We start from the raw sequence: 26,868 nt of genomic DNA on the forward strand, positions 1-26,868 counted from the left end.
GGGGCTAATGGCAGACTCTGGGAGGGCTCACGCCAAGGAGTACTTCCCAGAACTTCTGCTGCCAGTGTCCTTGTCCTTAGGGCGAGACACAGCCACCCCCTGCCTCTGCAGGAGACCCTCCAACACAAGCAGTAGGTCTGGTTCAGTCTCCTATGGGGTCACTGCTCCTTCCCCTGGGTCCCAGTGCACACACTACTTTTTGTGTGCCCTCCAAGAGTGGAGTCTCTGTTTCCCCCAGTGCTGTTGAAGTCCTGCAACCAAATCCCACTAGCCTTCAAAGTCTGATTCTCTAGGAATTCCTCCTCCCGTTGCCAGACGCCCAGGTTGGGAAGCCTGACGTGGGGCTCAGAACCTTCACTCCAGTGGGTGGACTTCTGTGATATAAGTGTTCTCCAGTTTGTGAGTCACCCACCCAGCAGTTATGGGATTTGATTTTACTGTGATTGCCCCCCTCCTGCCATCTCATTGTGGTTTCTCCTTTGTCTTTGGATGTGGGGTACCTTTTTTGGTGAGTTCCAGTGTCTTCCTGTCAGTGATCGTTCAGCAGTTAGTTGTGATTCCAGTGCTCTCTCAAGAGGAAGTGAGCGCACATCCTTCTACTCCGCTATCTTGAACCAGTCTCTTGCTCTGATATTTCTTAAGTAAATAAATCAACGTGAAAGGAAATCTGAAGTCATTCCCCCACGCCCCCCAAAAAAGGATTCAATTTATTCTTCCTTTACTTGGCTTTGGAACAAAGGACATTTGAGAAATGACATACTGTATTAAATTAAGTTTGATAATCATATAAAATAATTGCTTTGTTCCTCCAAATTTATACCTACCTAAGGATCTTGTAAGGGGTACTGAACAAAGGTCCTGCAGGGTGTGTAATAGAAATTATATGGAGCAAAAGAGTTCTTGGTCAAATACAATGAACAGATGCTGGGCTATGCAAAGGTCTAGTAGTTTCTTTAATAAGGTTTCTTGAACCTTTTGTTATGATATGTACACTCCTGGAGCCCTTGGTGTGCTAGATACGTTTTTGAATCGCAAGAGGGGGTGATATACAGTATGCAGGAGCTCCCAAACTTATTTAATCAAGGAATCCTGTTTTCATAGAACTGGTATTCTGAAGAATATGATATTGGGGATATCCTGGTAAACATTTTGGAAAATCCCACCATATGTGGGAAGTGTAACCATGGAATCATTTCTAGTCCTATTTGACTTAATTTGTGTTGCCATTCTCCTAGCAGGTAAAATCTTTTTTGTTTTGGGAGTTTTGTTTCTCTTTGTTTTCTGTTTGTTTCAATTTACATTCGATTTATTTAATTTTTTAAATTAGATTTTGTAAAATCATCTTAAGATATTATCTTACTCTAGTATTTGAAGGAAGTTGGATACTTAGAGTCAGACTGGCCTGAGTTTGCTACACTTATGTGATTTTTGGCAATTTACTTTACCTAACTCTGTTTCTTTGTTTTTAAAGATTGTTTTGTATTGCTGTTATTGTTGTTTTAGGATGAAGAGGATTAAATGGATAATATATATAAAATACCTCCCACTGCACCTGGAAAATAATAGGTGTTTATCAAACATTAATCTCATTTTTTCTACTTTCTTTTTTATCTCTTTTACCCCAAGACAGGAGCACTTGTGTTGTAAGCTTCCTTTTCACTTACCATCAATTATATTGAAACTTAAAGCATACTCAGTTTTGACTGTTGCATCCAAGTTGTCTTAAATTAACTTGTGATTACAATGTTAGATGAAAATATTGACTTAGAAAGACAGTAACTAATCTGAAAATTTAGCTATATAAACTTTATTAAAAGTTTTTTTTGTTAATGCTTTCAGGAAGCAATTAATTTGCTAGAACCAATGACAAATGACCCTGTGAACTATGTGAGGCAAGGAGCTCTCATAGCTTCGGCTCTCATCATGATCCAGCAGACTGAAATCACTTGTCCCAAGGTGAGCAAACAAAAAAATTCTCTAGAAGAGAGCTGGTTCAGGCTTTTCTTTGGTAGCTTATCTTCTTTTGAGGACATTTCTACCTCAAATATGGTGTACACTGAACTCACAGAAAGTAAAGAGGTAGGAGAATAGGAGAACTTTAAGTATATAATACTCTTTGATTGCATTTTTTATAAATTTATGGTCACTTTGTTAATTTAGTTATATAGCCATACTTGAAAAATTAGAACTCATGGGTTGACAAAATCATAAAAATCAACTTGAATTTTTGCCTCCTGCTGTGCTTTTAAAATTTATTCAGTAGGATAACTTGTTCCTGTGATACAAGATGCAAACTAAGTGGTCTGTGATTTTTTTTGATCCATCCTTCTGAGGTAATAAAAACTTTATATAATATATACAATCTCAGTTTAGAAATGAGTACATCCAGATTCTCTGTTAGAATGTCATTGCCGTCATTGGAGATCCCTTGGGCAGGGTTTCAAATGGCTCCAGGAAGGCTTTCTTTCTTCTTTGACCCACATCTGTCCACAGAAACACTATTGCATTTTTTGCCCTTCTTGTAGGTAGGAGTATAATTGGCTCTCAGTGCACCTTTGCCTGCCTCTCCCTCTCTCTCCCCCTCTCTCTCTCATTGCTTGTGCCTCAGTCAGTAGCTAATGCCTCATAACTCATGTGTCAGATGTCAGTGCACCATGGCCACTGATCATACTAGGCTCACCACATGCTCACCACATGGTCTCTCTGAAGCCCATCTCTAGGCTTAGTGTTAGTGGGAAAGACTTAAAGCCCAGTTTTCCCCGTAGAGAAATCCTTTCCCCGTAGAGAAATCCCCGTAGACATATCCTTCTATTGATACAATCAAGTCCTCATATATACCTTGTGGATGGCCCCCTAACAGATTTTGAGGCATCTGTTTTAAAATTTCCTCATGTTAGTCTCTCAGACCTCATTTCAGATTTCGGTAACTAATGTATCTTGGCACCTCACCCAGAACTTCTCATTTTGTTGAGAAACAGAAAGTGCATAAATCTTATTGCATATACTAAAAATTACCATGTGTGACATGTTTAATAGATGTATATAGCTTATGCAGTAATTTCAGATCTTTAATTCTTAATTTAAAGTTAGGGCATTTAACAACCTTGTATAATTCTGCTCCTATATAAGAAACAGTCAAAGAAATTGACAACAGAAAAAGCCACTGGTATACTGTCTTCTGCCTCATTAAGCAGATTCATTTTTAGCAAAGTATCAATAGATAGACTGGGGAGGAGGAGAAAAAAAATTTCAGAACTCATTGATTATTCTGTGGAGCTTTAATAGATTTCCTTTTCTGAGCAGTTGCTATCATTTTTGTTGTTGTCCTTCTTTTTTTTTTTTTTATCCAGTCCTACTCTCTCCTAAAATCACTTTTAAGACTTATAAAAATTGGATTATTGCAAAAATAGAATCAAACTTCTCATCCTCTTTTAATAATACATTATTTAATATATTGTATCTTCTAGAATATAAACATCTTTTCAAGCAGACCACATTTCTTTTTGGTTTTTGTTTTTAAATAGAGCAGTTATGAGTAGCTTTTGCATCTTTTATTTCTACTTTTGATCTTCTGTTGAGCTTTATCAGCTGGAGGTTATCCAACTGAGTAATGTCATTAAAGAGGGAAGTTTGACCATGGAATGCACGTCCCCTAACAGTAATATATAGATATTTATTCACTTTGACCTCGCATGTTGCTTTCTTGTTATGTGTATTGTGAACATGACAAATGTTTTCCCATCTTCCCATCCTCTGCTATAGGATTTCATTGATTTTATAACCATAAGCTCTGTACCAACAATGGCAGAGTACTTTGTAATGGGGGTGGGGTTAGGTTAGGGTAGGCTGTATAGTTTCAAAAACCTTTCAACTATTTATTCTAATAAATAAAACTTTTTCATATTTAGAAAATGTAAAAAATACAGCAGTTTAAATAATTAGTATTTTGTAATCATTCCATAAATTTTGTTGAATGAAGTCTTAGCTGATGTGAATATGTGGTGTACACTTGCGTCTTCACATTGTGTCAGAATCTTGGGTATTGATAAGAATGTTAAAATGCAGTTATAGCTGGTAGGCTGTGCCATTAATATAAACTCAATGGGGAAAGTTAAATGTGTACCCCAGTGACTACAAAAGCAAAAGTGTATACAACAGATGTCCTTTCTGGAAACACTATCCCTTAGAGTAAAATTGTTACTCACTTCATGAATCCTTAAACTTTAAGTTCTGTTTCATCGTTTTCTGCTCTTAAGCATGTGATCAAGAGCTTTGTAGGCTATATATAGTTTATATCTCTCTCTTACCTGATAATTGCGAAGAAGGCAACATTGATATTCTGGGAATTCCCTGGCGGTCCAGTGGTTGGGACTTCGTACTTCCACTGCAGGGGGCATGGGTTCAGTGCCTGCTCTGGGAACTAAGATCCTGCAAGCCACGTGGCGTGGCCAAAATTTAAAAAATTGATATTCTTTTGGGGTGGTATGTGATATTGCTGAAAAGAAAAAGCTGTTAACAAGCTTGAAGAGAAGTAAGTTCTCAAGGCTACAGAGTCCTAGTCACAAGGTTACAAACCAGTCCATGAAAATGCCTTGAAATCAAAGATCAAGTGTTAATTTCATCAAGACTATAACCCCCTCCTCAAAGGAATACAGAAGGGACATTTCTCAGATATTTTGTGAGATTTTTAATGGAAATTTCCAAAGGAAATGTTTTTTATGCAGTCATGATCTACCTCACATCCTTTTACAGAATGCTGTCTAAACACTAAGCTCTACACATTGTGGTCTTAGCTTAACTAACTCCAGTACATCTTTGCTTTTCTTCTGCCAGTTTCTTGCTCACTCACTCTCACAAACATAGACCCCAGAACATACATACACCCTTGGGTGATTACAAACCCAATTTAGAAGGCTCTTAGACCAGAGGTTCAGAACCATTTAACTAGAATACTGTTCTTTTATGGGTCCTTGGAGTTATTTTGTCTCCAGAACCCAACTCTTTATGAAGGATCTATCTTCTGTTTTTCTTATTAAGTGAATTCCACTGTTAGCAGTTATTTGAACATGTATATAACAAGTATCATATATAGAATCAGATAAAAATATTAAAGTGTAAGAATGGGATCCTATGCTCCTCCTTGCCTAATATCATCTAGCCTGAGGCCTATTACAAGGAAGCTTCTCCCACCACTGGCATGTACCCTTTTTGGAAGTAGGATCATATTTGGCCAAGTTTGATCAGCTTTTGCAGTTTTAAAATAAATCAGCATGAACGTTTATATTATAAGGTTTTATTTTACAGCATAACACATTTTTAAATAGTAATTTGTATTACCATACTGTTGCCTTAAGTAAGACAGGGATTTGGACCCTAAAAGTGTTGGTGATAATATAAAGAAAAGGCACAACCAACTACCATGAACAAAATAATACTAATAAGATTGAGGAGGGAGCTGAAAACATCACTTGGGATATTGATAGTGGGAAAATCATGATAGCATTGCCAGGAATCTTGAAAAAGAATAAAGATAATTTTCACATTAGGCATGTTAAGTTTGAGATTATAGCAAGTCAGTTGGATTTAAGATGAGAGCATAGGAAAAAAAACAGAACTAAAGAAAGAGATGGGAGCTAGCCCAGATAAATTATATAAGTTCATGGCCTTTATCTGCAATTCTAATTTACAGAAAGGTCTGAAAACTAAGAGTTTTGTCTGTCTTTAAGGACTCATTTGGCTGTAAAATCTGAGCCAGTATGAACTCATTTATAGCCTTTATCCCATTTAGTAAACATTCATTTTGCTGCTTCAGAAATATTAATTTGGTTGCTTACGGGATATTACCCCCACGCTCCACTGAGCATATTGCATAACTTATGGTGTGTGCACCATGTCACCTTTCTAAATTCTGAATTCCAAAATTCTTCGGGCCTCAGTGAGCTCATGGAAGGAATTATATACCTAGTTGAAGTCATAAGAGCTAATGTAATGTCATAGAAAGAGAAGAGGGGAAAAAAAACCTCTAAAACTGATCCCTGATGTACAGCTTCATTTCTATATCCAGGAAAACAGGAAAAAAAAAAAAAAAACAGGAAGAGACACACCTAGGTGATAAGTAACCACAGAAAAGACGTTTATGGAACTTTATGCCCTTCTCCCATCCTTTATTTTTCTCGCTGACATAGAAGTATGGGTTTTGTTTTTTTCCAACAGTATAAGGTGTACAGAGTTAAAAACATGATGAGTGTTTTAAATGCAGGATTTGGAGAAGGTAGATTTTAGATAATCAGGCACAGCAGAAGGCATGGGTCACGGCATTGTCTGAAATTTAATTGTCTTTTCTGTGAGATTATCATAATATAAAATGGGAAATTAATATGATTTTCTCCTACAAATTCTAATTTGTTTTATGTGGGGGCCATACTATTCATAGCGATGAAATTGAGTCAGAAAATCATGATCCTTAGCCATGACTGCAATTAATTGTTTGTAATCACAAGCAAGCCAGTCATTTTACCTATCTTGGTTCCATTTTTCACATCTGTAAATTAGGCAGAGTAGACCAGATGGGCTCAAAGTCGCCTTCCAAATAAGATACTATCCTAACCTAATATAATAATTCTTTATGAAGAATCGTAATAATGAAAATTAAGTTACTGCTGCATAAGTAATAAAATGTGAGGAAAAATTTTTAAGTGATGAACAAAAACTAGCTTTTTTAAAGTACTAGTCTACTTAATATTGATTGGATAAACCCGTTATGTATTTGCATTGATTTTTTTAATTCCATCTTTTAGTTTCACCAAATGTCCTGTTGTTTGGGATGTGGTTTTATATTTAAGTTCTTCCTTATAATGTACATACAGTGCTTTGTCCAACGTTTCTTTTTGTAAGTTCATGTAAACTTAGCACATAAAATTTCCATCCTATATAAGGTAATATAAGTGTTCATGTAAAATAAGTTAAGAATCAAAGGAATTTGACTTGTTGAACCAGAGTAAAATCATCAAACCTTAGGATTTTTAAAACTAGAAGGGAATTTTGTGATGATCTCATCGTGCAGGGTTTTATAGTTAGAGAAAGTAAGATGTAAAGAAGTGAGTGGATTGCTAATGGTCATATGCTGGGTAGTGGCAGAGTTAGTTCATTGTTTTCGCTATCACATTCTGTCGTTGCCTATGAATAAATAAGTGAGAACCATTTTAAGGAATATCATTTTGATAGCAGTATTTAGGTTGCAGAGAGGATAGTCATGGAGGACTGGTAGGACTCTGCTCTGATATGGTAAGACAGCCATGCTTACTGAATCATAAAATGCCTTTTGCACATTACTTTTACACATTACTTTACATATGTATTACTTCATATAGTCCTTACAGCAGCCGAAGAAACTGAGACTCAGAAAAGCCAAGTAACTTACCCAAACAGCTTATTAGAGCAGAGGTGTTTATAAGCCAGTGTTGTCTGACCCTATGTTACTCTGAGCTGTATCACAGTGTGGCCTCCCCGACCAAGATAAATGAAAAGGGTAAGAGATTCTGAAAGAATATGTAATGCAGATAAAATCATTATATTGGGAAACTCAAATTCAATATTTTCTGCCTTTGGCAGATTTGGGGAGCTCTGGTGATCATGTGCTTCTTGAACAAGCCGACTCCTTTCTGGGTGCTTACCATTTGAAAAGCACTTGGTGGGAAAATAGAGAAGTGTAAGACATGGAGGAAGCATAAAATATTTCCCTTATTGTCACCCAAAAATCAGATATTTTGATGAGAACATATATTTTATAAATATTATTTTCTAATTATAAAAGTAATATATGTTAATTTTAGAAAATACAGAAAATAATAAAGAAGCAAACAAAAATTACCAGTAATCCCTCCCTGAATGAGTCAGCATATATTCCATTTTGCTGTGTTCTTTTTTTTTTAAGATTTTTTTTTCCCTTTTTGTTTTTAATTAATTTTATTTTTGGCTGCATTGGGTCTTCATTGCTGCGCACGGGCTTTCTCTAGTTGCAGCGAGTGGGGGCTACTCTTCCTTGGCATGCACAGGCTTCTCACTGCGGTGGCTTCTCGTTGCGGAGCACGGGCTCTAGAGTGCAGGCTCAGTAGTTGTGGCTCGCAAGCTCTAGAGCACAGGCTCAGTAGTTGAGACACACAGGCTTAGTTGCTCCACGGCACGCGGGATCTTCGTGGACCAGGGATCCAACCCGTGTCCCCTGCATTGGCAGGCGGATTCTTAACCACTGCGCCACCAGGGAAGTCCCTTGATGTATTCTTTTGGTAAGAGTAATTATTGTGATGTGTCCTCTGAAAATTGATGTGTAAGCATAATGAAAATCTTTATTGTATATGTGAATATAAATCCAAAATATGCCTCACACAGCTGCAGTGAAAGGTAGTTTGTTGTAAGGTAGAATTGAAGGACTGTGCCGATTAGGAAATCTGTAGGTTGATGGTGAGCAGAAGAGGTGTAATTCAGAGTTCACTGAAAGCCTTAGTGTTCACTTGAACTGTTTAAGCCTGCTGACTAACAGTGGTACAATATGAAATCACACTCAGCATTCCCCCGAGTCTGAATCATCCACTGTGGAATGAGGATTGAAAACAGAGCTGGTGCTCCCATACCAGAAAAGTCATGACATCCATGATTTCAACCATGGGACTGTTCTGCCTTCAAATCCGGTCCAGAACCCTCTCTTTTTTTTTTTTTAAATAAATTTATTTATTTATTTTTGGTTGTGTTGGGTCTTCGTTTCTGTGTGAGGGCTTTCTCTAGTTGCGCAAGCGGGGGCCACTCATCATCGCGGTGTGCTGGCCTCTCACTATTGCAGCCTCTCCTGTTGTGGAGCACAGGCTCTAGGTGCGCAGGCCCAGTAGTTGTGGCTCACGTGCTTAGTTGCTCCGTGGCATGTGGGATCTTCCCAGACCAGGGCTCGAACCCGTGTCCACTGCATTGGCAGGCAGATTCTCAAACACTGCGCCATCAGGGAAGCCCAGAACACTCTCTTTTTGAATGTTGTGAATCAGAACTCAGGTTTCATTGCCATTTGAGCAGTCTATTCCCTGCTCGAAAATGACACAGCAAGTGAATAGAACTAGACTATAATTGTTTTTCTTGTTCCTTCAGGTGAATCAGTTCAGACAGCTGTATTCGAAAGTCATCAATGATAAACACGATGATGTCATGGCCAAGTTTGGCGCTATTCTGGCCCAGGGCATACTGGATGCAGGTAAATGTTTTTAAATCTTCCATATTAATTTGTCTGTTTAAACTAAATCTAATGAAATATATGTTCTAACTATATGACAATGTAGAAATGGAGTCTGGGACAAATTACTCCTGGAGAAAATTTGGAGCCTGTAGTTCATAGAAATAATTTAGTAGAGTTAAGACTGCAGACTATTACGGTTTGAATCCCAGTCCCTTTACAGTACTAGCTATATTTCCCCTCTTTATGTCTGTTTTCTTGTTTCGTAAGGTCTACCTCATAGTGTTGGTGGATTAAAAATACATGTAAAGCAACTAAAACAGTCCCAGTCACTTAGTAAAGTGCTCAGTGAGTGTTGGCTGATTTCTTTTCCTTTAATTTTCTTAATATATATCAGTTTTAAACAGTTTGACATTGGAATTTTTTTGAGGAAAAAATTAGGTTTTAGACAAACTCTAGCAGCTAAATCATCCTAAAATAAGATACATGGAATATTTGCCTAGTAAATGCATAGCACACTGTACCAACTGGCTCCTGACTTCACATTCTTCACCACTACACTATGGTTTATTTAGAAAGAGATGGGCTACCCTTTCAAGATAGAATGGTGGGGCTTCCCTGGTGGCGGAGTGGTTGAGAGTCCGCCTGCTGATGCAGGGGACACGGGTTCGTGCCCCGGTCCAGGAAGATCCCACATGCCGCGGAGCGGCTGGGCCCGTGAGCCATGGCCGCTGAGCCTGTGCTCCGCAATGGGAGAGGCCACAACAGTGAGAGGCCCGCGTAACGCAAAAAGAAAAAAAAAAGAGATAGAATGGTGTGCTTTAGTACCTTGGACTTGGGGTTCATTCAGCCTATTCTTTAACTGTTATTACTGGTGATATCTCACTCAGTAGGGTAGAAGGGAGGAAGCATAACTATTTCATTCAAGTGTGAGATTCTTTTTCTAACTGTACCCTAGGCATGTAGAATATAATCTTTTTCATTAATCTTTGCTAATTTGGAAGGTAAAACGATAGTATCTCAAGGTTTTCATAGTAATTCTATTACTAGATGAGCTTTTCTAAAACTTGTTGGTTATCTTAATTTCTTCTAATAAAAACACTGTTAGCCATATTTATTGCAAATATTCTTTTATTGGTCAACTAGAAATGTGTTTATATTTCTAGTGAAGGAAATCAGAGAAAGAAGCTGAAGTTTTTGATATTGTAAGTTTTTTTTGTTAACCTTGTCAGGTTTTGTACTTAGAGTATTTTTAGTCATATTAAGATTTTCAGCATCCTTATTTTTTAATTTTAGGTAATCTCCCTTATATATAAGGCTTTTTAAAAAAATCTGTCTCCTTTCTAATTTGATTATATTATCTTTTTCTTAATTAGATTTGCTAGAGATTTCTCTTTTTGTTTATATGCTATTGCTAATCTTTTTTTCCCCTAAATTCTTTATTTTTGCTTGACTCTTATTTGCTTTTTCGTTCTTAGAATGTTGGTGCTGTTTTCTAAATTTTTTTTAATTAATTAATTTATTTATTTTGGCTGAGCTGGGTCTTAGTTGCAGCACGCAGGATCTTCGTTGCAGCATGTGGGATCTTTAGTTGTGGCATGCGAACTCTTAGTTGTGGCATGCATGTGGGATCTAGTTCCCTGACCAGGGATCAAACCCGGGCCCCCTGCATTGGGAGCGTGGAGTCTTAGCCACTGGACCACCAGGGAAGTCCTTGTTTTCTAAATTTTTGAGGCAAATACCCTTCTCTTTTAATCCATTTGTCTAGTAAAGTTTGTTCTGTTTTAATTTTCCAAGAAGTTGAGAGTTTTCTGCTTAAATTTTTAGTGTTTAACGTACAATTTATATTTTTCTCTCTTTTTAATTTAAAGATAGTTCGTTGCAGCTGTATATAAATAAGGACAGTATTCTATAGATACTTTAGATGAAGTAAACCATTTCAGTTCTTGATGGTACTCTCTCCCATGTATAAATGATACAGACATTGACATGCCATAGTTTCTCCTTTCTCATTCTTTGCCACCTTCCAAAATTTTTATGTTTACATTGTCATAGCTCGTAACATTTACATACTCTTGTGAAATCATAATTCTCACAGTTTAGTCTTAGTTTCTTATTTAAAGGGATTCAGTGCTCACCACCATTTCTTTTATTGCTGTTTCTTTTTCCAAGATATCTATACTAAGACTTAACCCTTAACTGACTGGATTTTGTCAGTCTCTAGTTTACATTCGGGTTCACTCTCTATGGGTTTTGATAGATGCGTAATGATATGTATCCACCTTTACAGTATCATACAGAATACTTTCACTGCCTTAAAAATCCTCTGTGCTCTACATTTGCATCCCTCCCTCCCTCCCCACCCCCGCACCCCCAGTCCCCGGGCAACCACTGATCTTTCTGCTGTCTCTATAGCTTTAGTTTTTCCTTTTCCAGAATGTTATATAGTTGGAATCATACAGTATGTAACCTTTTCAGATTGGCTACTTTTGGTAACTGGTTTTTAAATAGGATTTAGAAGTAGCATTTTACTACTCCATAATCTTTTATGTTTTCTTTTAGCTGCTAGTTTTTGAAGTTTGTGGTTTTAGGCTTCAACCCTTTACTCATTCTTTAGTACTACTAAGTTAGAGTCATTTGTTACGAAATTGGGGAGAGAATAATTCTTTGTTTTAGCTTTATTCTGCCATCTTTACTAGAAGTCCTCTCTCTGGTTTCCCCTCCTTCCTCTTTGAGCCCTTCGCTCCTTCCATCTTTTTTTTGGGGAGTGTCTGTTTGATCTGTGGTGAACCAATCAAGTTTTGATGCTTCTTTCCATTTCTCTTTTTAGTGTCATTAAGTACATGAAAGTCGTGTACTGCCATATTTGCTATTAGGAGCATAAGATTATTTTCTTACCCTTTTTCACTTTGCTAATATCCTTTCTTCCTGGAAAACATTTCTGCAACTGCATTAGAAAAAATTTTAGTCCTGTAATTTCTCTCTCAGAAGTGAATGGTAGTAGAGAAAATCTGGAGAGGGCAACTTCAAAGGAGTGAGTAAAGTTTATGAGAACTCACTCAATGATTTGGTTTCTTCAAGGAGAAAAGCTGAAGATTAAGAAAGTTTATGGTGAAGTTTGTAAAACTGTGCAAACACTATCAACAGAATAAACTTGCCCTTGTTTCATATTAAATCTCAAACTATTAGAACTAAAGGCTAGTTTAGTTTCTAAGTCTGAAGAAGATAGGTTTCATTGAAATAAAAGAAAATTCAGCTTCAAAACTTAGATCAAATATCACATTCTCTAGGAAGCCTTTCCCCCCTCTTCTACTGTATTCAGCCTCCACCATGTAGGTGGGCCTAGTACCCAGTTATACCTAACATAATACTTTTGTGCCTTATTTTAATTATCTAATTATCTGTCTTCACTAGATTGGAGGCTCCTTGGAATCTTTTTCAGTATTTCAAAATTTTTAATATATTGTAAGCATTCTGTGAATGTAGGGTTTAGAGTAGGGAAGAATATAAGTAGACAGTAAAAGTATAACTCATTCCTGTTGGAAAAACACAATTAAAGTATACCTGATTTATTTCTAGGTAAAATCTTAAATGAAATATCTGTAGAGGGAGTATTAAGAAAATCTAGGTTATTTGGTTGAACAGTAGAACGCTGATTCTTATAAAAAATGCTTTTTGGCTTAGTAAAGTTAGTACTCACTTCCTAACTCCAAGCAAAACATGAAGGCAGGACTTCCCTGGTGGCGCAGTGGTTAAGAATCGGCCCGCCAATGCAGGGGACACGGGTTCAAGCCCTGGTCCGGGGAAATCCCACATGCCACAGAGCAACTAAACCCGTGAGCCACAACTACTGAGCCCACGTGTGACAACTGCTGAAGCCCATGCACCTAGAGCCCGTGCTCCGCAACACGAGAAGCCACTGCAATGAGAAGCCTGCACACCACAACAAAGAGTAGCCCCCACTCACCGCAACTAGAGAAAGCCTTTGCATAGCAACAAAGACCCAACACAGCCATAAATAAATACATAAAAAACATGAAGGTGTCTGTGTGATACTGAGATGAAGAGAAGTGAAATGTGAGCAATGGAAATCCAGAATTGGAATTCATATTAGGATGGTGACTAGGCACAAACAAGCCTTATTTTTATGGGCTATATTATATAAACTAAAAGATTCGTGTCTCAAAGTTCTGGGGTCCAACACTAACACTGTTACTATAGGCCAGAGGCTGCAACACAACAGCCCATGGGCCGTACCTGCCTTAAATACGTTTTTGCCTGCCTAGCAAAATTTGCAAAATTTTGTCCAAAATCCAGATTCAAGTGTACTCTTAAAAACAAAATTACATAGTGACCCTGGATCTAACACCCCTAGTAACATGTCCTCTTTAAATATGACACGAACTTTTTTTTTTTTTTTTTTTTGCAACACACGGGCCTCTCACCGTTGTGGCCTCTTCCGTTGCAGAGCACAGGCTCCCGACGTGCAGGCTCAGCAGCCATGGCTCACGGGCCCAGCCGCTCCACGGCATGTGGGATCTTCCCAGACCGGGGCACAAACCAGTGTCCCCTGCATCGGCAGGCGGACTCTCAACCACTGCGCCACCAGGGAAGCCCGACATGAACTTTTCAGTTTGCTTCAATTCACACTGGTTTCAGTCCAACTTTTCTCATTTGTTTACCTGACCAGTTCCTAAAGACATTCAAGTTTGCAACCCCTAAAGCCTCCTAGAATCTCAGCCTTATGAGGTCCCAGTAGAGATCTTAGCTAACTGATACTTGGATCTTAGTTCTTGTTCACTAGCTTTCAAACTGTGTTTCTCTGCACTCCCTCAAGGGAAAGTCTAGGGGACGTGGAAAGAGGTAGATTTACAGGTCAGATTCAAGCCCCAAATCTCTTCTGATTTAACAGAATTAGCTCTGATTTCATTGTTTTACATATTGTGCTTCCTCAAAAAATTTTTTCAGTTGAATCAAGGATTGGATATTAAAATTTTTCTTTTGTTAGTGGTAGTGCTCTAGTTCAAATGCTCAAGTTCAAACTCTCATTTTGCCAATGGGAAAAAAAACTTTTAGAGGTAAAGTGATTTGTCCAAGATCACAAGGCTAGTTAATCTTGGAGCTGCCTACATTCAGACATGACTAAAGCAGAAAGAATAAAAATAAGCAAACAGTATTTACCTCTTGTCTCTTTGCCACTGTTTACAAATATGATATGTACTAAAATTTTACTTTTTGTTTGCACATTAAAAGCCAATGTACAATATAGATTAATATTTAATTAAGCATACACGTTCTGATATCCTTCAGGCTTAGTTTTTGAAAAATGCCTATCTATATAGAAAGAAGTTCTAAATTACCCTTAGTCCAGTATTTCCAATTTTGGACACCCTAGATAGCTCATTGGCTAACTAATTCCAGTGACTTCATATTAGATTTTAGAACTATACTCTCAAAATAATCACCAAATTTTTCCCTAGTGTAGTACTTAGAAATCTTTATTATTGCTCAACTAGATTCATGTTTATGATTTCTCTCCTTTTCTACAGGTGGACATAATGTCACAATCTCCTTGCAGTCCAGAACTGGGCACACCCATATGCCTTCTGTGGTTGGCGTCCTTGTCTTTACCCAATTCTGGTTCTGGTTTCCTCTTTCACACTTCCTGTCATTGGCTTATACCCCTACCTGTGTCATTGGCCTTAACAAGGACTTAAAGGTATGTTTGTGAGACCTCAGTTTTATATTGTATCTTCACCATATCCTATTTGCCACCCACTCACGAGGATTTTCATAAAATCTTAAAGATTAGTTGGCATCTTATTAATAAAGTATTTTCCCTTCAGACTGAATCATCACCTTATTGAGAGGAGTGTGTTGGTGGAAGTTTTGAAAATGAAGTCTTTTTACTAACTGCGTAACCTTGGGTAAATCAATTGAGAGGGATTGGTAAGAGGGGGGCAAAATATAAAAATATGCAAAGGATTTATAATCACTGATGAATTTTATTTAATATTGAAGGTCTGTGAGAGCTGTTGTAGGATTTCATGCAGATAAATGAGATTTGCATTTTAGAAACATTCTGATATCAGTGGAAATTTGTTACAATGCTATTGCAATAATCTGGGCAAGGAAGACCTAAACTAAATCTTATTAAGGAAGGAAGGTTTGAGACAGGGATATGTTTCAGTGTTATGTGATGCTAGAGCATTTGATGGAAGAGAGGATTGTTGCTAAAGGGAAAACAAGATAGGAGGATGTCCGTTTGGTAGTGGCAGAAAGCAAGACCAGCAGTGAGGAGCCAGGGACACTGACAGAAAACTAGTCACTTAAGTCAAAGACTTAAGGTGATACATTCCCTGTCATCACACTATCCTTTTTTTTTTTTTTAAATGAGATTTTTGCTTATGTCTTTTTTCTCAGTCCTATGGCCTGATGAATCACTTTCTTGGTCTTGCATCCTCTCAGAGGCTTTTTGATCTTTAAATAACTCTTACATTTGGTCATCGCCATTGTTAAAACATTCTGTTAAGTTTTCAGAGTGGAAAAATTTTAGGCCAAAAAATGGCCGGTAAAGATTGAGTATTTCATTGAATTGATTTTTTTCAGTATAACTGTATAGCCAATTAATTATCCTCTAAGTGTTTCAGTATTAAACTACTCACATTTGTAAATATTGAGCAGTTTTATCTCTCAGAGCAAGAATCTTTTGTTTTCCCAATCCCTAACATTTAACATTGTGGTTAAACATACTGTATAATCTTTAGGGACTTCTTCCTCTGGCACACAATTTTATGATCTCTGTTTCCATTCCTTACAGTGAAAGTGGGATGGAAAAGACAAGATTGCTTGTCCTAGTAAATGTGATGCTCATTACCATTCTCTTGGGTAAATAGAGAAAAATTCAGACTAGAGAACTTTAAACCTGGTCAATAAGTAATGCAAAGCCGACTTTTCCATTAGGCTCATGCTAGACTCTTGTAAGTTGTGATTATATGGTGTAGAAACTGTATATGGACGTGTATAGGTTGTTACTGTGGTACAAGGAAGGGACATGGAAGTTAGGAATGCAGGTTAGATAATCAGATGACACTTTACAAAGAAGGTAACAGTTGATCTGACGCTCACACTGTGAGTGGGACTTAACGCTCTGAAGCAGGATGTGTGGTCAGTAAAAATGAAAGGGATGCCTGTTTAAAGGCACAGAGCTTGAAGAAAGTATAGGGAACCACAGTAGTTCTGTAAAGCACCTCAAAACTAATTCAGTGAAAGAAAGAGATGCCTTTAAGGGAGGAGTGGTAACATAATTGAATAACTGTGTAATTTAGCCAGGATTGAAACTTCTGGCACCCCTTGGCATCTGTATGCTTGTTAAGAGCATAGAATACTTAAATCTTGATTTTGATTATTTTAATAGAGGGGGGGAATTCTCTTATTTCTTCAGATGCCGAAAGTTCAATATAAATCAAACTGTAAACCATCAACATTTGCATATCCTGCCCCTCTGGAAGTACCAAAAGAAAAAGAAAAGGAAAAGGTAGGTTTTTTGCTACTTTGGGCACCATTTGTACCTATATAGGAGCTGCTTAGTGTTTTACTTGGGTTTGTTTTAAATATTGTTATGTTTTAAAGTAGGTATTTTTAAAGTAATACTTCTCATAGTAAAATCGAACGTTACACAGGAATAGAAAGTGAAAGCCCTTTTCTCTCCTGGTCATCCAAGTCCCATGTTGCAGGAATCACAATTTGTGAATCCCTCCAAATGTTTTTTCTGCACATAGCTATACTTTTTATACCACAAATCGAATTATTCTGTGTGCTGTTCTGCATCTTATTGTTTTCACTTTAACAGTTTTTTAAAAAACTTTCAATGTGTATTGATCTCTTTTTCCAAAGCTGCAGAGCAATCCCTTTATGTATATATCATTGTCTTACCAGTTCTTTATCTGATAGACATTTAAGGTTATTTCTGATTTGTCACTGTTACAAATGGGACTGGAATAGAGTTTTTATACGTGTATATTTGTGCACTTGTACAAGTATATCTATAGGTTAGGATCTTAGATATGGAATTGCTTGATCAAAAGTAATGCACATTATTTATTTTTATAAGTGTCAACTAAATTTCTTTTCAAAATGGATATAACCAATTTATACTCCTCCCCACAAGCATGAAGACACTCACTGATACGTGTTAAGTTAAAGTATGGTGAAATTGAGAGCTGTGCTTGCCCCTGTAGTTTTCTCAGTAAAATTACCCTTTATGACACTTGAGGTTTAGGAAAATGATTTTTTCCCTCAAGAAAATGTTCCATATTAGCCAGTTGACTATTTGCTGTACATGTTATAGTTAAGTAGGGATAATTATATAACTGACCAAATTTGCGGGTGGTAGGTGATGGTATCCTTTGACAACAGTATCTTGTTCATCAGCTGTGTTTCAGGGCCCTCTCCCTTTTGAGTCTAAAACAAAGGCAGCTTTACACCATTACTGCCCAGCCTTTCGAAGTACCTGTTTCACCTTTGATTTCAATGAGACCCATCAAGGAGGATAATTCTAGGTTAACGACTCACCCACTGTGGATTACCATTGTAGGGCATCTAGTCCAGTGAGAGATCTTTACGACCAGGTTTGGAGAAAATTTTTGTTTTCCAGTGCTTTCCCTATGAAGTAAAAAAGGATGTGGCACCCAAATCTCTATCTTAGAAACTTATCATAGCAAACTCACATCCAAGGTATACTACAGATCAGAAAAAATTAGAGTTATATTGGACACAGGCCTCTAGGAACTAAAGATTTACCTGATGACTGTAACAGTAAGTTATCTTTATATTCCCAGATTATTTTGTTCTTTATGATACTTACTACCAGGAAACAGAATAGTACTGTAGAACTGAATTCTCATTGGGCTTGTACATTTGCGTGTAAGTAAGGGATTAAAATGATTTACCCTGTTCACTCCTCTAGGTTTCCACTGCTGTGCTATCTATAACTGCCAAGGCTAAAAAGAAGGAAAAAGAAAAGGAAAAAAAGGAAGAGGAGAAAATGGAAGTGGTAGGTATAACTTGGTGGTCATATGGGTTGATGTAGCTTTCTCTGTCATGGTCCAGATTCTTCCTTAGTTGAACATTGTTATACCTTGCTCTTGGCTTCCTTTAAATAATTATCCTGTTCCAAGCATGGAGACTCAAAATTTTAATTGGAAGAGACTTTAGAAATTATACCCATTCATGGGAAGAATAGAAGGGTACAAATCAAAAATGAGTTCTTGGAGGAAATGGCAACTAAAATGAGTTTTGAAGGGCAGAGTAGGATTTTCATTAGACAGTGAGATGATGGTGGTAGAGAGAAAAGCCCTTTCAGGCAAAGGGAACATCATTTATTTTTGAATATCTCTGATGATAGAAAAACCTTCTCACTCTTTACAACTAAGTTAAGTATCATTCTCACCCCCAAGCAGAGTTACCATCTCTCTTGTCTGAGTCTGGTATCACTTTACTTCTACTTCCGTTATGTCTAATCCTAACTACCTTTTGCACCCAATAGTTGCTCAGTAAATTTATTAAACATTATTCAGTGATGTAGAACAGAAGTGAACCTTTATGGGGCTATTTTTTCCCCCGTAGGATGAGGCAGAGAAAAAGGAAGAAAAAGAGAAGAAAAAAGAACCTGAGCCAAACTTCCAGTTATTGGATAACCCAGCCCGAGTTATGCCTGCCCAGCTTAAGGTCCTAAGCATGCCAGAGACCTGCAGATACCAGCCTTTCAAACCAGTAAGTCACCAATGGCCCTTAACTATATACCAGTAGGATGTTAATCTGTAGGGCAATGGAATCTTTATAGAGAAGGATAAATCTCCAAAGTATTGGGAAAAGCTCTGTAGTACTAATAAATCTCTTAGCAAAAGAGGACATTCCCTTGCATTCCATATAGATTTGGGGAGACTTTTCTTTGTGTGACCCTGCAAACATCCTTCATCTACCAAAGGCTTACATCATGGAAGTTTCTAATACAGCATAGTGATTTGGACTACAGACTCTGGAGCCAGACATCCTGAGTTTGAATCCTGATTCTACCACTCTCAGCCTATGAGACCTTAAGCCAAGTACTAATCCTCTCTTCCTCAGTTTTCACTACTATAAAATAAGAATTATCATCCTTAACTCATAGGAATGTGATTGAACAAGGTAATACATTTAATACATAAGCACTTAGAGTGTTCTATTATACAATTAGAAAAGGATCTTCACACCATTTAATTTATTCTAGGGCAGAATGTTTCATTTTAGAAACGAATGCTGATCAGAAATTTGAGCCATGATAATGTCTTTATTTTCTACGTTCTTGTATCTCGAAAACTAGAGAACCATTAGTAGACATATTTAATACATTCAAATCCTGGGCCTGTCTCAAATGTCATAGACAAGATTTCTAGATCCTTATAGAAAAGTAAACCCATTCTCATCAGCTTGAAGGTGGTCCCTGATGGTGGTGACAACTCTTAACCACAATTGTGAGTCAAGCTCTTACCTGATTAGATTATCAGCTAGAGGAGACAAGCGCAGAGGATGGAAGATATTTAGTGGAAGAGCTAGAATTGGGCGGAACTGAGTTTATATTGCAGATCTGCTGTTTCTTAGCTGTGTAACTGAGACAAGTCATTTGATTGCTTCGTCTTTCAGTTTCCTCATCTAATAATTGGGATGGTGATACTACCTACCGCCTAGGAATATTGTAAAGATTAAATAGGTTGTTATATGTGAAACACTTAAAACAACATGTGGAACATGGTAAATCCTCAGTCAGTGAATATTACTTGGTGGTGGTGACAAATCATCAGCCATCTGTGGGCAGCAGGCAGTCAGGCCGGGAAAGACGGAATAGCTTGCAGGTTTTCTCCCATCTCCTATTAATTCTGCATTACTAGGACCTAATACTGCTGGTCTGTAGTGTCGAATGAATGAATTAATAGAACCACTAATGGACACATTAAATGTAGTCGCTATCTAATCTGCAACCCAGCTCGCTAAAGTGACATGTTTCTGGAGAATATATTCTAACAGCATCCTTTCAAAACTGCTCATGCTGGAACAGGTATATTAGTACACAACTAGTGAGTACTTTAAGCACACAAAACACCTAGTGATTTTGACAATTATGAAGAACTAAAGAGAGCAAAGTATATGCTCAGTGTCATGAGGCCATATGAGGAGACTGGTTTTCCTCAGCTGGAACTTAAATGATTGTTAAGCCTTTGCTCAAAATAAATCCGAGGAAGCTGTAACAGTTGTTCATTTACAAGCGAAAAGATTTCTTCTGTCTGTGCCTGGCTGACTATTGAAGGTGTGCCCCAATCACACACATAGCCCCTCAGCAAAGACTCGGAGACTTATTGTTCCACATGTTTAAGGAAATCCCTGGCTAGTCATTAGCTGTCCAATCAGGTAACTGAGAGAAGACTTCAGTGATCACACACAACAGAAAACACTTTATAGAAAAGTCACAAAACAGACAACAACAGCAAACCCTGGGGAGAGGTGAGAATCTGATTTCCAGAGTTGCCACATTGTATTATTTAAGTGTCCAGTTTTCAACAGAAAATTATAAGATATACAAAGCAATAAAACATGACTCATACACAGGAAAAAAGCAATAAATAAAACTCTCTCTGAGGAAGCCTAGGTGTTGTACATAATAGGCAGACTAAATCAACTAAAATATGTTCAAAGAACTAAAGGAACTATGTCTATAGAACTAAAGGAAAGTATAAGAATGTTATCTAAACAAATCATGAATATCAGTAAAGAGATAGAAATTGTAAAAAATAATCAAATAGACATTCTGGATTTGAAAAATACAATAACTGAAATGAAAAATTTGCTAGAGGAGCTCAACAGCTGATTCAGGAAGACTTGAGCAAACTTGAAAATAGGTCATTTGAGGAACAACAAAAAAAGGGTGAAGAAAAAATGAACAGACCTGTTAAAAGCCAAGCATACCAGCATACACAGAAATGGGCTAAAGGGAGTCCCAAAAAGAGAGAGAAAATTATAGAAGAATATTTGAAGAAATAATGACTGAAAACTTCCATAATTTTATGAATAACATTGATCTACATATCCAGGATGCTCAGTGAATCCAAGTAAGATAAAGAGATCCACACCTAGACACATCATAATCACACTGTTGAAAGACAAAGAAGGATTCTTTTCTTCTTTTTTTTAACTGAGGTAACATTGGTTTATAACAAATGTAAGTTTTGTGTATACCACATTATAATTCACCTTCTGTATACACAGCAGTATGCTCACCACCAAAACTCTAGTTTCCATCCATCACCATACAGTTGACCCCCCTTTCTCCATTTCACCCTCCCGCACCCCCCAAGAAGTTACTGTTTTCTCTATGGTTTTTTTTTTTTTGCTTTGTTTTGTTTTGCTTGTTCATTAATATTTTTGTTTTAGTCCATATATGAGTGAAATCGTGGTATTTGTCTTTCTCCATCTAACTTATTTCACTTAGCATAATACCCTCAAGGTGTATCCATGTTATTGCAGATGGCAAGGTTTCATCCTTTTTTTATGGCTGAGTAGTAAGTATTCCATTGTGTGTGTGTGTGTGTGTGTGTGTGTGTGTGTGTGTCACATCTTTTTTATCCATTCTTCTATCAATAGGCACTTAGGTTGTGTCCATATCTTGGCTGTTATAAATAATGCTGCTATGAACAGAGGGGTACATATATCTTTTCAAATTAGTGTTTTCATATTCCCAGAAGTGGAATAGCTGGATTATTCTTTGAGGAATCTGCATACTGTTTTCCACAATGGCTACATCCATTTACATTTCGACCAACAGTGTACCAGGGTTTCCTTTTCTCCACATCCTCTCCAACCCTTGTTATTTTTTGCCTTTTTGATAATAGCTGTTCTAATGGGTATGAGGTAATATCTTGCAGTTTTGATTGATTTGCATTTACTTAATAATTAGCAATGTTGAACATCTTTTCATGTGCCTGTTGGCCACCTGTATCTTCTTTGGAAAAATATCTATTCAACTCCTTTGCATTTTTTAAATTTAGTCATTTGTTTTTTTATTGGTCAGTTGTAAATTTCTTTATATATTTTGGATATGAACCTCTTGTATGATGGATATATGATTTGCAAATATCTTCTCCCATTTGGTAGGTTTTCTTTTCATTGATGGTTTCCTTTGCTGTGGAGAAACTTTTGGTTTGAAGTAGTCCCATTTGTTCATTTTCACTTTTGTTTCCCTTGTCTGAGGAAACATATCCAGACAGATACTGCTAAAAGCAATGTCAGAAAGCATACTGCCTGTGTTTTCTTCTAGGAGTCTTACAGTTTCAGGTCTTACATTCAAGTCTTTAATACATTTTGAGTTAATTTTTGTGTATGCTGTAAGAAAGTGGTCTGGTTTCATTCTTTTGCATTTGGCTGTCCAGTTTTCACAACACGGTTTATTGAAGAGACTTTACTTTCTCTACTGTATGCTCTTGGCTCCTTTGTCATAAATTAGTTGTCTGTATATGTGGGTTTATTTCTGAATGTTCAGTTCTGTTCCATTGATCTGTGTGTCTGTTGTGTCTATTTTTCTGCCGATACCATGCTGCTTTGATTACTACAGCTTTGTAGTATAATTTGAAATCAGGGAGTGTGACACCTCCAGCTTGGTTCTTTTTTCTCAGGATTTCTTTGGCTATTCCAGGTCTTCTGTATTTACATTTTAAAATTTAGGATTTTTTTGGTTCTATTTCCGTAAAAACAAATGTCATTGAGATTGTGATAGGGATTACATTGAACCTATAGATTGCTTTAGGTATATGGACATTTTAATATTGTTAATTTTTCTAATTTATGAGCATGAAATGTCTTTCCATTTCTTTGTATTTTCAGTTTTGTTCAACAATGTCTTATTCAGTTATCAGTATATAGGTTTTTCTCCTCCTTGATTAAACTTACTCCTAGATATTTTATTCTTTTTGTTGCAATTGTAAACGGGATTGTTTTCTTAGTTTCTCTTTCTGCTAGTTCGTTGACTTATTTCACTGAGCATAATACCCTCCAATTCCATCCGTGTTGTTGCAAATGGCACAATTTCATTCTTTTTTATGGCTGAGTAGTATTCCATTTATTCTTTTTTATTCATTCACCTGTTTATGGACGCTTACATTGCTTCCATATCTTGGCTATTGTAAACAATGTTGCTGTGAATATTGCAGTGCATATATCTTTTCAAATTAATGTTCATTTTCTTCAGATACATACCCAGGAGTAGAATTGCTAGATCATCTGGTAGTTCTAGTTTTAGTTTTTTCAGGAACCTCCATACTGTTGTCCATAGTGGCTGAACCAGTTTACATTCCCACCAACAGTGCACAAGGGTTCCCTTTTCTCCACATCCTTGCCAATATTTGTTATTTGTGGTCTTCAGTAATTCTTAAGATTATGAAGGGATCCAGTAAAATTCTTTATCAGATGAGTTGGAGTTCAGAAAATGTGGTCACAGAACTCTAGACCAGAGGGACCCCACCCTGTGGCCCGAGTCTGCTCTCACCCTGTCCCCAGGGTGGCCAGCTCACCACCCACTCCCTGGTCTTTTTTCCTCTTATCTGATTTAAAAGACAAGTGTACAGTGCAATCATAAATTGGTGTTGATGTGTACACACTGTATAAAAATGTAATTTGCATTAAAATATGTCTTAGTCTGTTCTGGCTGCTATAGCAAATTGCCACCTACTGTTTAAGACTGGGTGGCTTAAACAACAAATCTTTCTTTCTCACAGTTCTGAGACTAGAAGTCCAAGAACAGGGTGCCAGCATGAGCAAGTTCTTGGTAAAGGCCATCATCCCAGCTTATAGACAGCCCTCTTCTCATTGTATCCTCACATAGCAGAGAAAGACAAAGCAAACTCCCTTCATGTTTCTTCTTATAAGGGCATGAATTTCATTCCTGAGGGCTTTGCCTTCATGACCTAATTGCATCCTAAAGACCCAACTTCTCATACCATTACACTTTGTGGGGGTGGGGTAGGATTTCAACATATGAATTGGGGGAGGGGACACAACATATAGGTATGTTTGGCACATACGTGAGCCATACAGAACCATGTCTGGCACACAGTATGTGTATACTAAAGTTGGATATTGTTATGATTCTTACTATATAGGGCAAATAAATTTCTATCTGTTTAATCAAAAAAAGGGGAAAGACTCAAATTACTAAAATCAGGAAACAAAGAGGAGACATTACTACCAGCCTTACACATTACTACCAACCTTACAGAAATAAAAGGATTATGAGAGTATACTGTGAATAACTATATGTCAACAAATTAGGTAATTTAGATGAAATTGACAAAGTCCTAGAAAGACACAAACTACTACAACTGACTCAAGAAGAAATAGTAAATCTGAATAGATATATAACAAGTAAAGAGATTGAATTAATAATCAGGAAGCTATAAAGAAAAGCCCAGGGCCAGATGGCTTCACTGGTTAATTCCATCAAATGTTTAAAGAAAAAATAGCACCAATCCTTTACAAACTGCTCTTAAAAAATACAAGAGGAGGAAACACTGCCAAACTTATTCTGTGTGGCCAATATTACTCTGTAGTAAAACCAGGCAAAGACATTACAAGGAAAAAAACTACAGAGCCAATAATTAATGTTCACAAATTGGAAAATTTAGTATTACTCAAGATGGCAGTACTCCCCAATTTGATCTATAGATTCAACACAGTCCTTATCAAAATCCCAGGTAACTTTATTTTGCAGAAATATACAAACTGATCCTAAAATTCATATGGAAATACAGGGGACCCAGAATAGCCAAAACAATCTTGAGAAAGAAGAGCAGAGTTGGAAGAATCACACTTCCCAATTTCAAAACTTACTACAAAGCTACAGTAATCAAAACTGGTATTGGCATAAGGATAGACATCCAGATAAATGACTTTAAATTGAGAGTCCAAAAATTTATGGTCAATATGACTTTTTTTTTAATTGAAGTATAGTTGATTTACAATGTTGTATTAGTTTCAGGTATACATACAGCAAAGTGATTCAGTTATACATTTATGTATATATCTACTCTTTTTCAGATTCTTTTCCATTATAGGTTATTATAAGATGTTGGATGTAGTTCCCTGTGCTATACAGTAGGTCCTTGTTGTTTATCTCTTTTATATATAGTAGTGTGTATCTGTTAATCCCAAACTCCTAATTTATCCCCCCCCACACCCTTTCCCCTTAATTTATCCCCCCCCCCCACACCTTTCCCCTTTGGTAACCGTAAGTTTGCTTTCTACAGTATTATCTGAGTATACTTCTGTTTTGTAAATAAATTTGTACCGTTTTTTTAGATTCCACAGATAAGTGATATGATATTATATTTGTCTTTGTCTATCTGACTTTCTTCACTGAGTATACGATAATCTCTTGGTCCATCCATGTTGCTGCAGATGGCATTATTTCATTCTTTTTTATGGCTGAGTAATATTCCTGTGTGTGTGTGTGTGTGTGTGTGTGTACGTACACATATATATACCACATCTTTATCCATTCATCTGTCAGTGGGCATTTAGGTTGCTTCCATGTCTTGGCTATTGTAAATAGTGCTGCTATGAGCATTGGGGTGCATATATCTTTCTGAATTAGTTTTTGTCTTTTCCAGATACATGCCCAGGAGTGGGATTACAGGATTATATAGTAACTCTGTTTTTAGTTTTTTAAGGAGCCTCCATAGTGTTCTCCATAGTGGCTGCACCAATTTATATTCCCACCAACAGTGTAGGAGGGTTCCCTTTTCTCCACACTCTCTCCAGCATGTATTATTTGTAGTTTTTTTTGATGATGGCCATTCTCACCTGTGTGAGGTGATAGCTCATTGTAGTTTTGATTTACATTTCTCTAATAGTTAGTGATGCTGAGCATCTTTTCATGTGCCTGTTGGCCATCTGTATGTCTTCTTTGGAGAAATGTCTATTTAGGTCTTCTGCCCATTTTTTGAGTGGATTGTTTGTTTTTTTGATATTGAGCTGTATAAGCTGTTTATTTTAGAAATTAATCCCTTGTCAGTCACATCATTTGCAAATATTTTCTCTTATTTTGTATGCTATCTTTTTGTTTTATAGTTTCCTTTGCTGTGCAAAAGCTTTTAAGTTTAATTAGGTCCCATTTGTGTATTTTTGCTTTTGTTTCCATTACTCTAGGAAATGGATCTAAAAAAAAATTTGCTGCGATTTCTGTCAAAGAGTGTTCTGCCTGTGTTTTCCTCTAGAAGTTTTATAGTATCCGGTCTTACGTTTAGGTCTTTAATCCATTTTATGGTCGATTGGTTTTCTTCAATGGGGAAAGAATAGTATTTTCAAGACATGGTGCTTAAGACAACTGGCTATCCATATGCAAAAGAATTAAATTGGATCCCTACCTTACAGCATATATAAAAATTAATTGAAAATGGATCAAAGACTCAAATATAAGAGCTAACACTACATAAACCCTATCTGTAAATCTTTATGATCTTGGATTAGGCAGTGTTTTCTCATGTGTGACATCTAAAGCAGAAGCAACCGCAAAAAAAAGATAAATTGGACTTAATCAAGTTAAAAACTTTTGTGTTACGAAAGACACTATC

General features: G+C 36.9%; 1 protein-coding gene across 3 annotated transcripts in view; it reads left to right on the top strand.

Annotated features, from left to right (window-relative positions):
• PSMD1 (proteasome 26S subunit, non-ATPase 1) overlaps window positions 1-26,868 on the top strand; it is a 105,118-nt gene that overhangs the window by 72,311 nt on the left and 5,939 nt on the right. For all 3 annotated transcript variants that reach the window (XM_079924170.1, XM_079924171.1, XM_079924172.1), the window contains 6 exons: window positions 1,840-1,956; window positions 9,133-9,235; window positions 14,764-14,933; window positions 16,659-16,751; window positions 18,183-18,269; window positions 18,842-18,988. In XM_079924170.1, coding sequence (XP_079780296.1) covers window positions 1,840-1,956; window positions 9,133-9,235; window positions 14,764-14,933; window positions 16,659-16,751; window positions 18,183-18,269; window positions 18,842-18,988 — 717 coding nt within the window. The remainder of the gene's footprint in view (window positions 1-1,839; window positions 1,957-9,132; window positions 9,236-14,763; window positions 14,934-16,658; window positions 16,752-18,182; window positions 18,270-18,841; window positions 18,989-26,868) is intronic.

Source organism: Stenella coeruleoalba (genome assembly GCF_951394435.1).
Source record: "Stenella coeruleoalba genome assembly, chromosome: 6".
Lineage (NCBI taxonomy): Eukaryota > Metazoa > Chordata > Mammalia > Artiodactyla > Delphinidae > Stenella > Stenella coeruleoalba.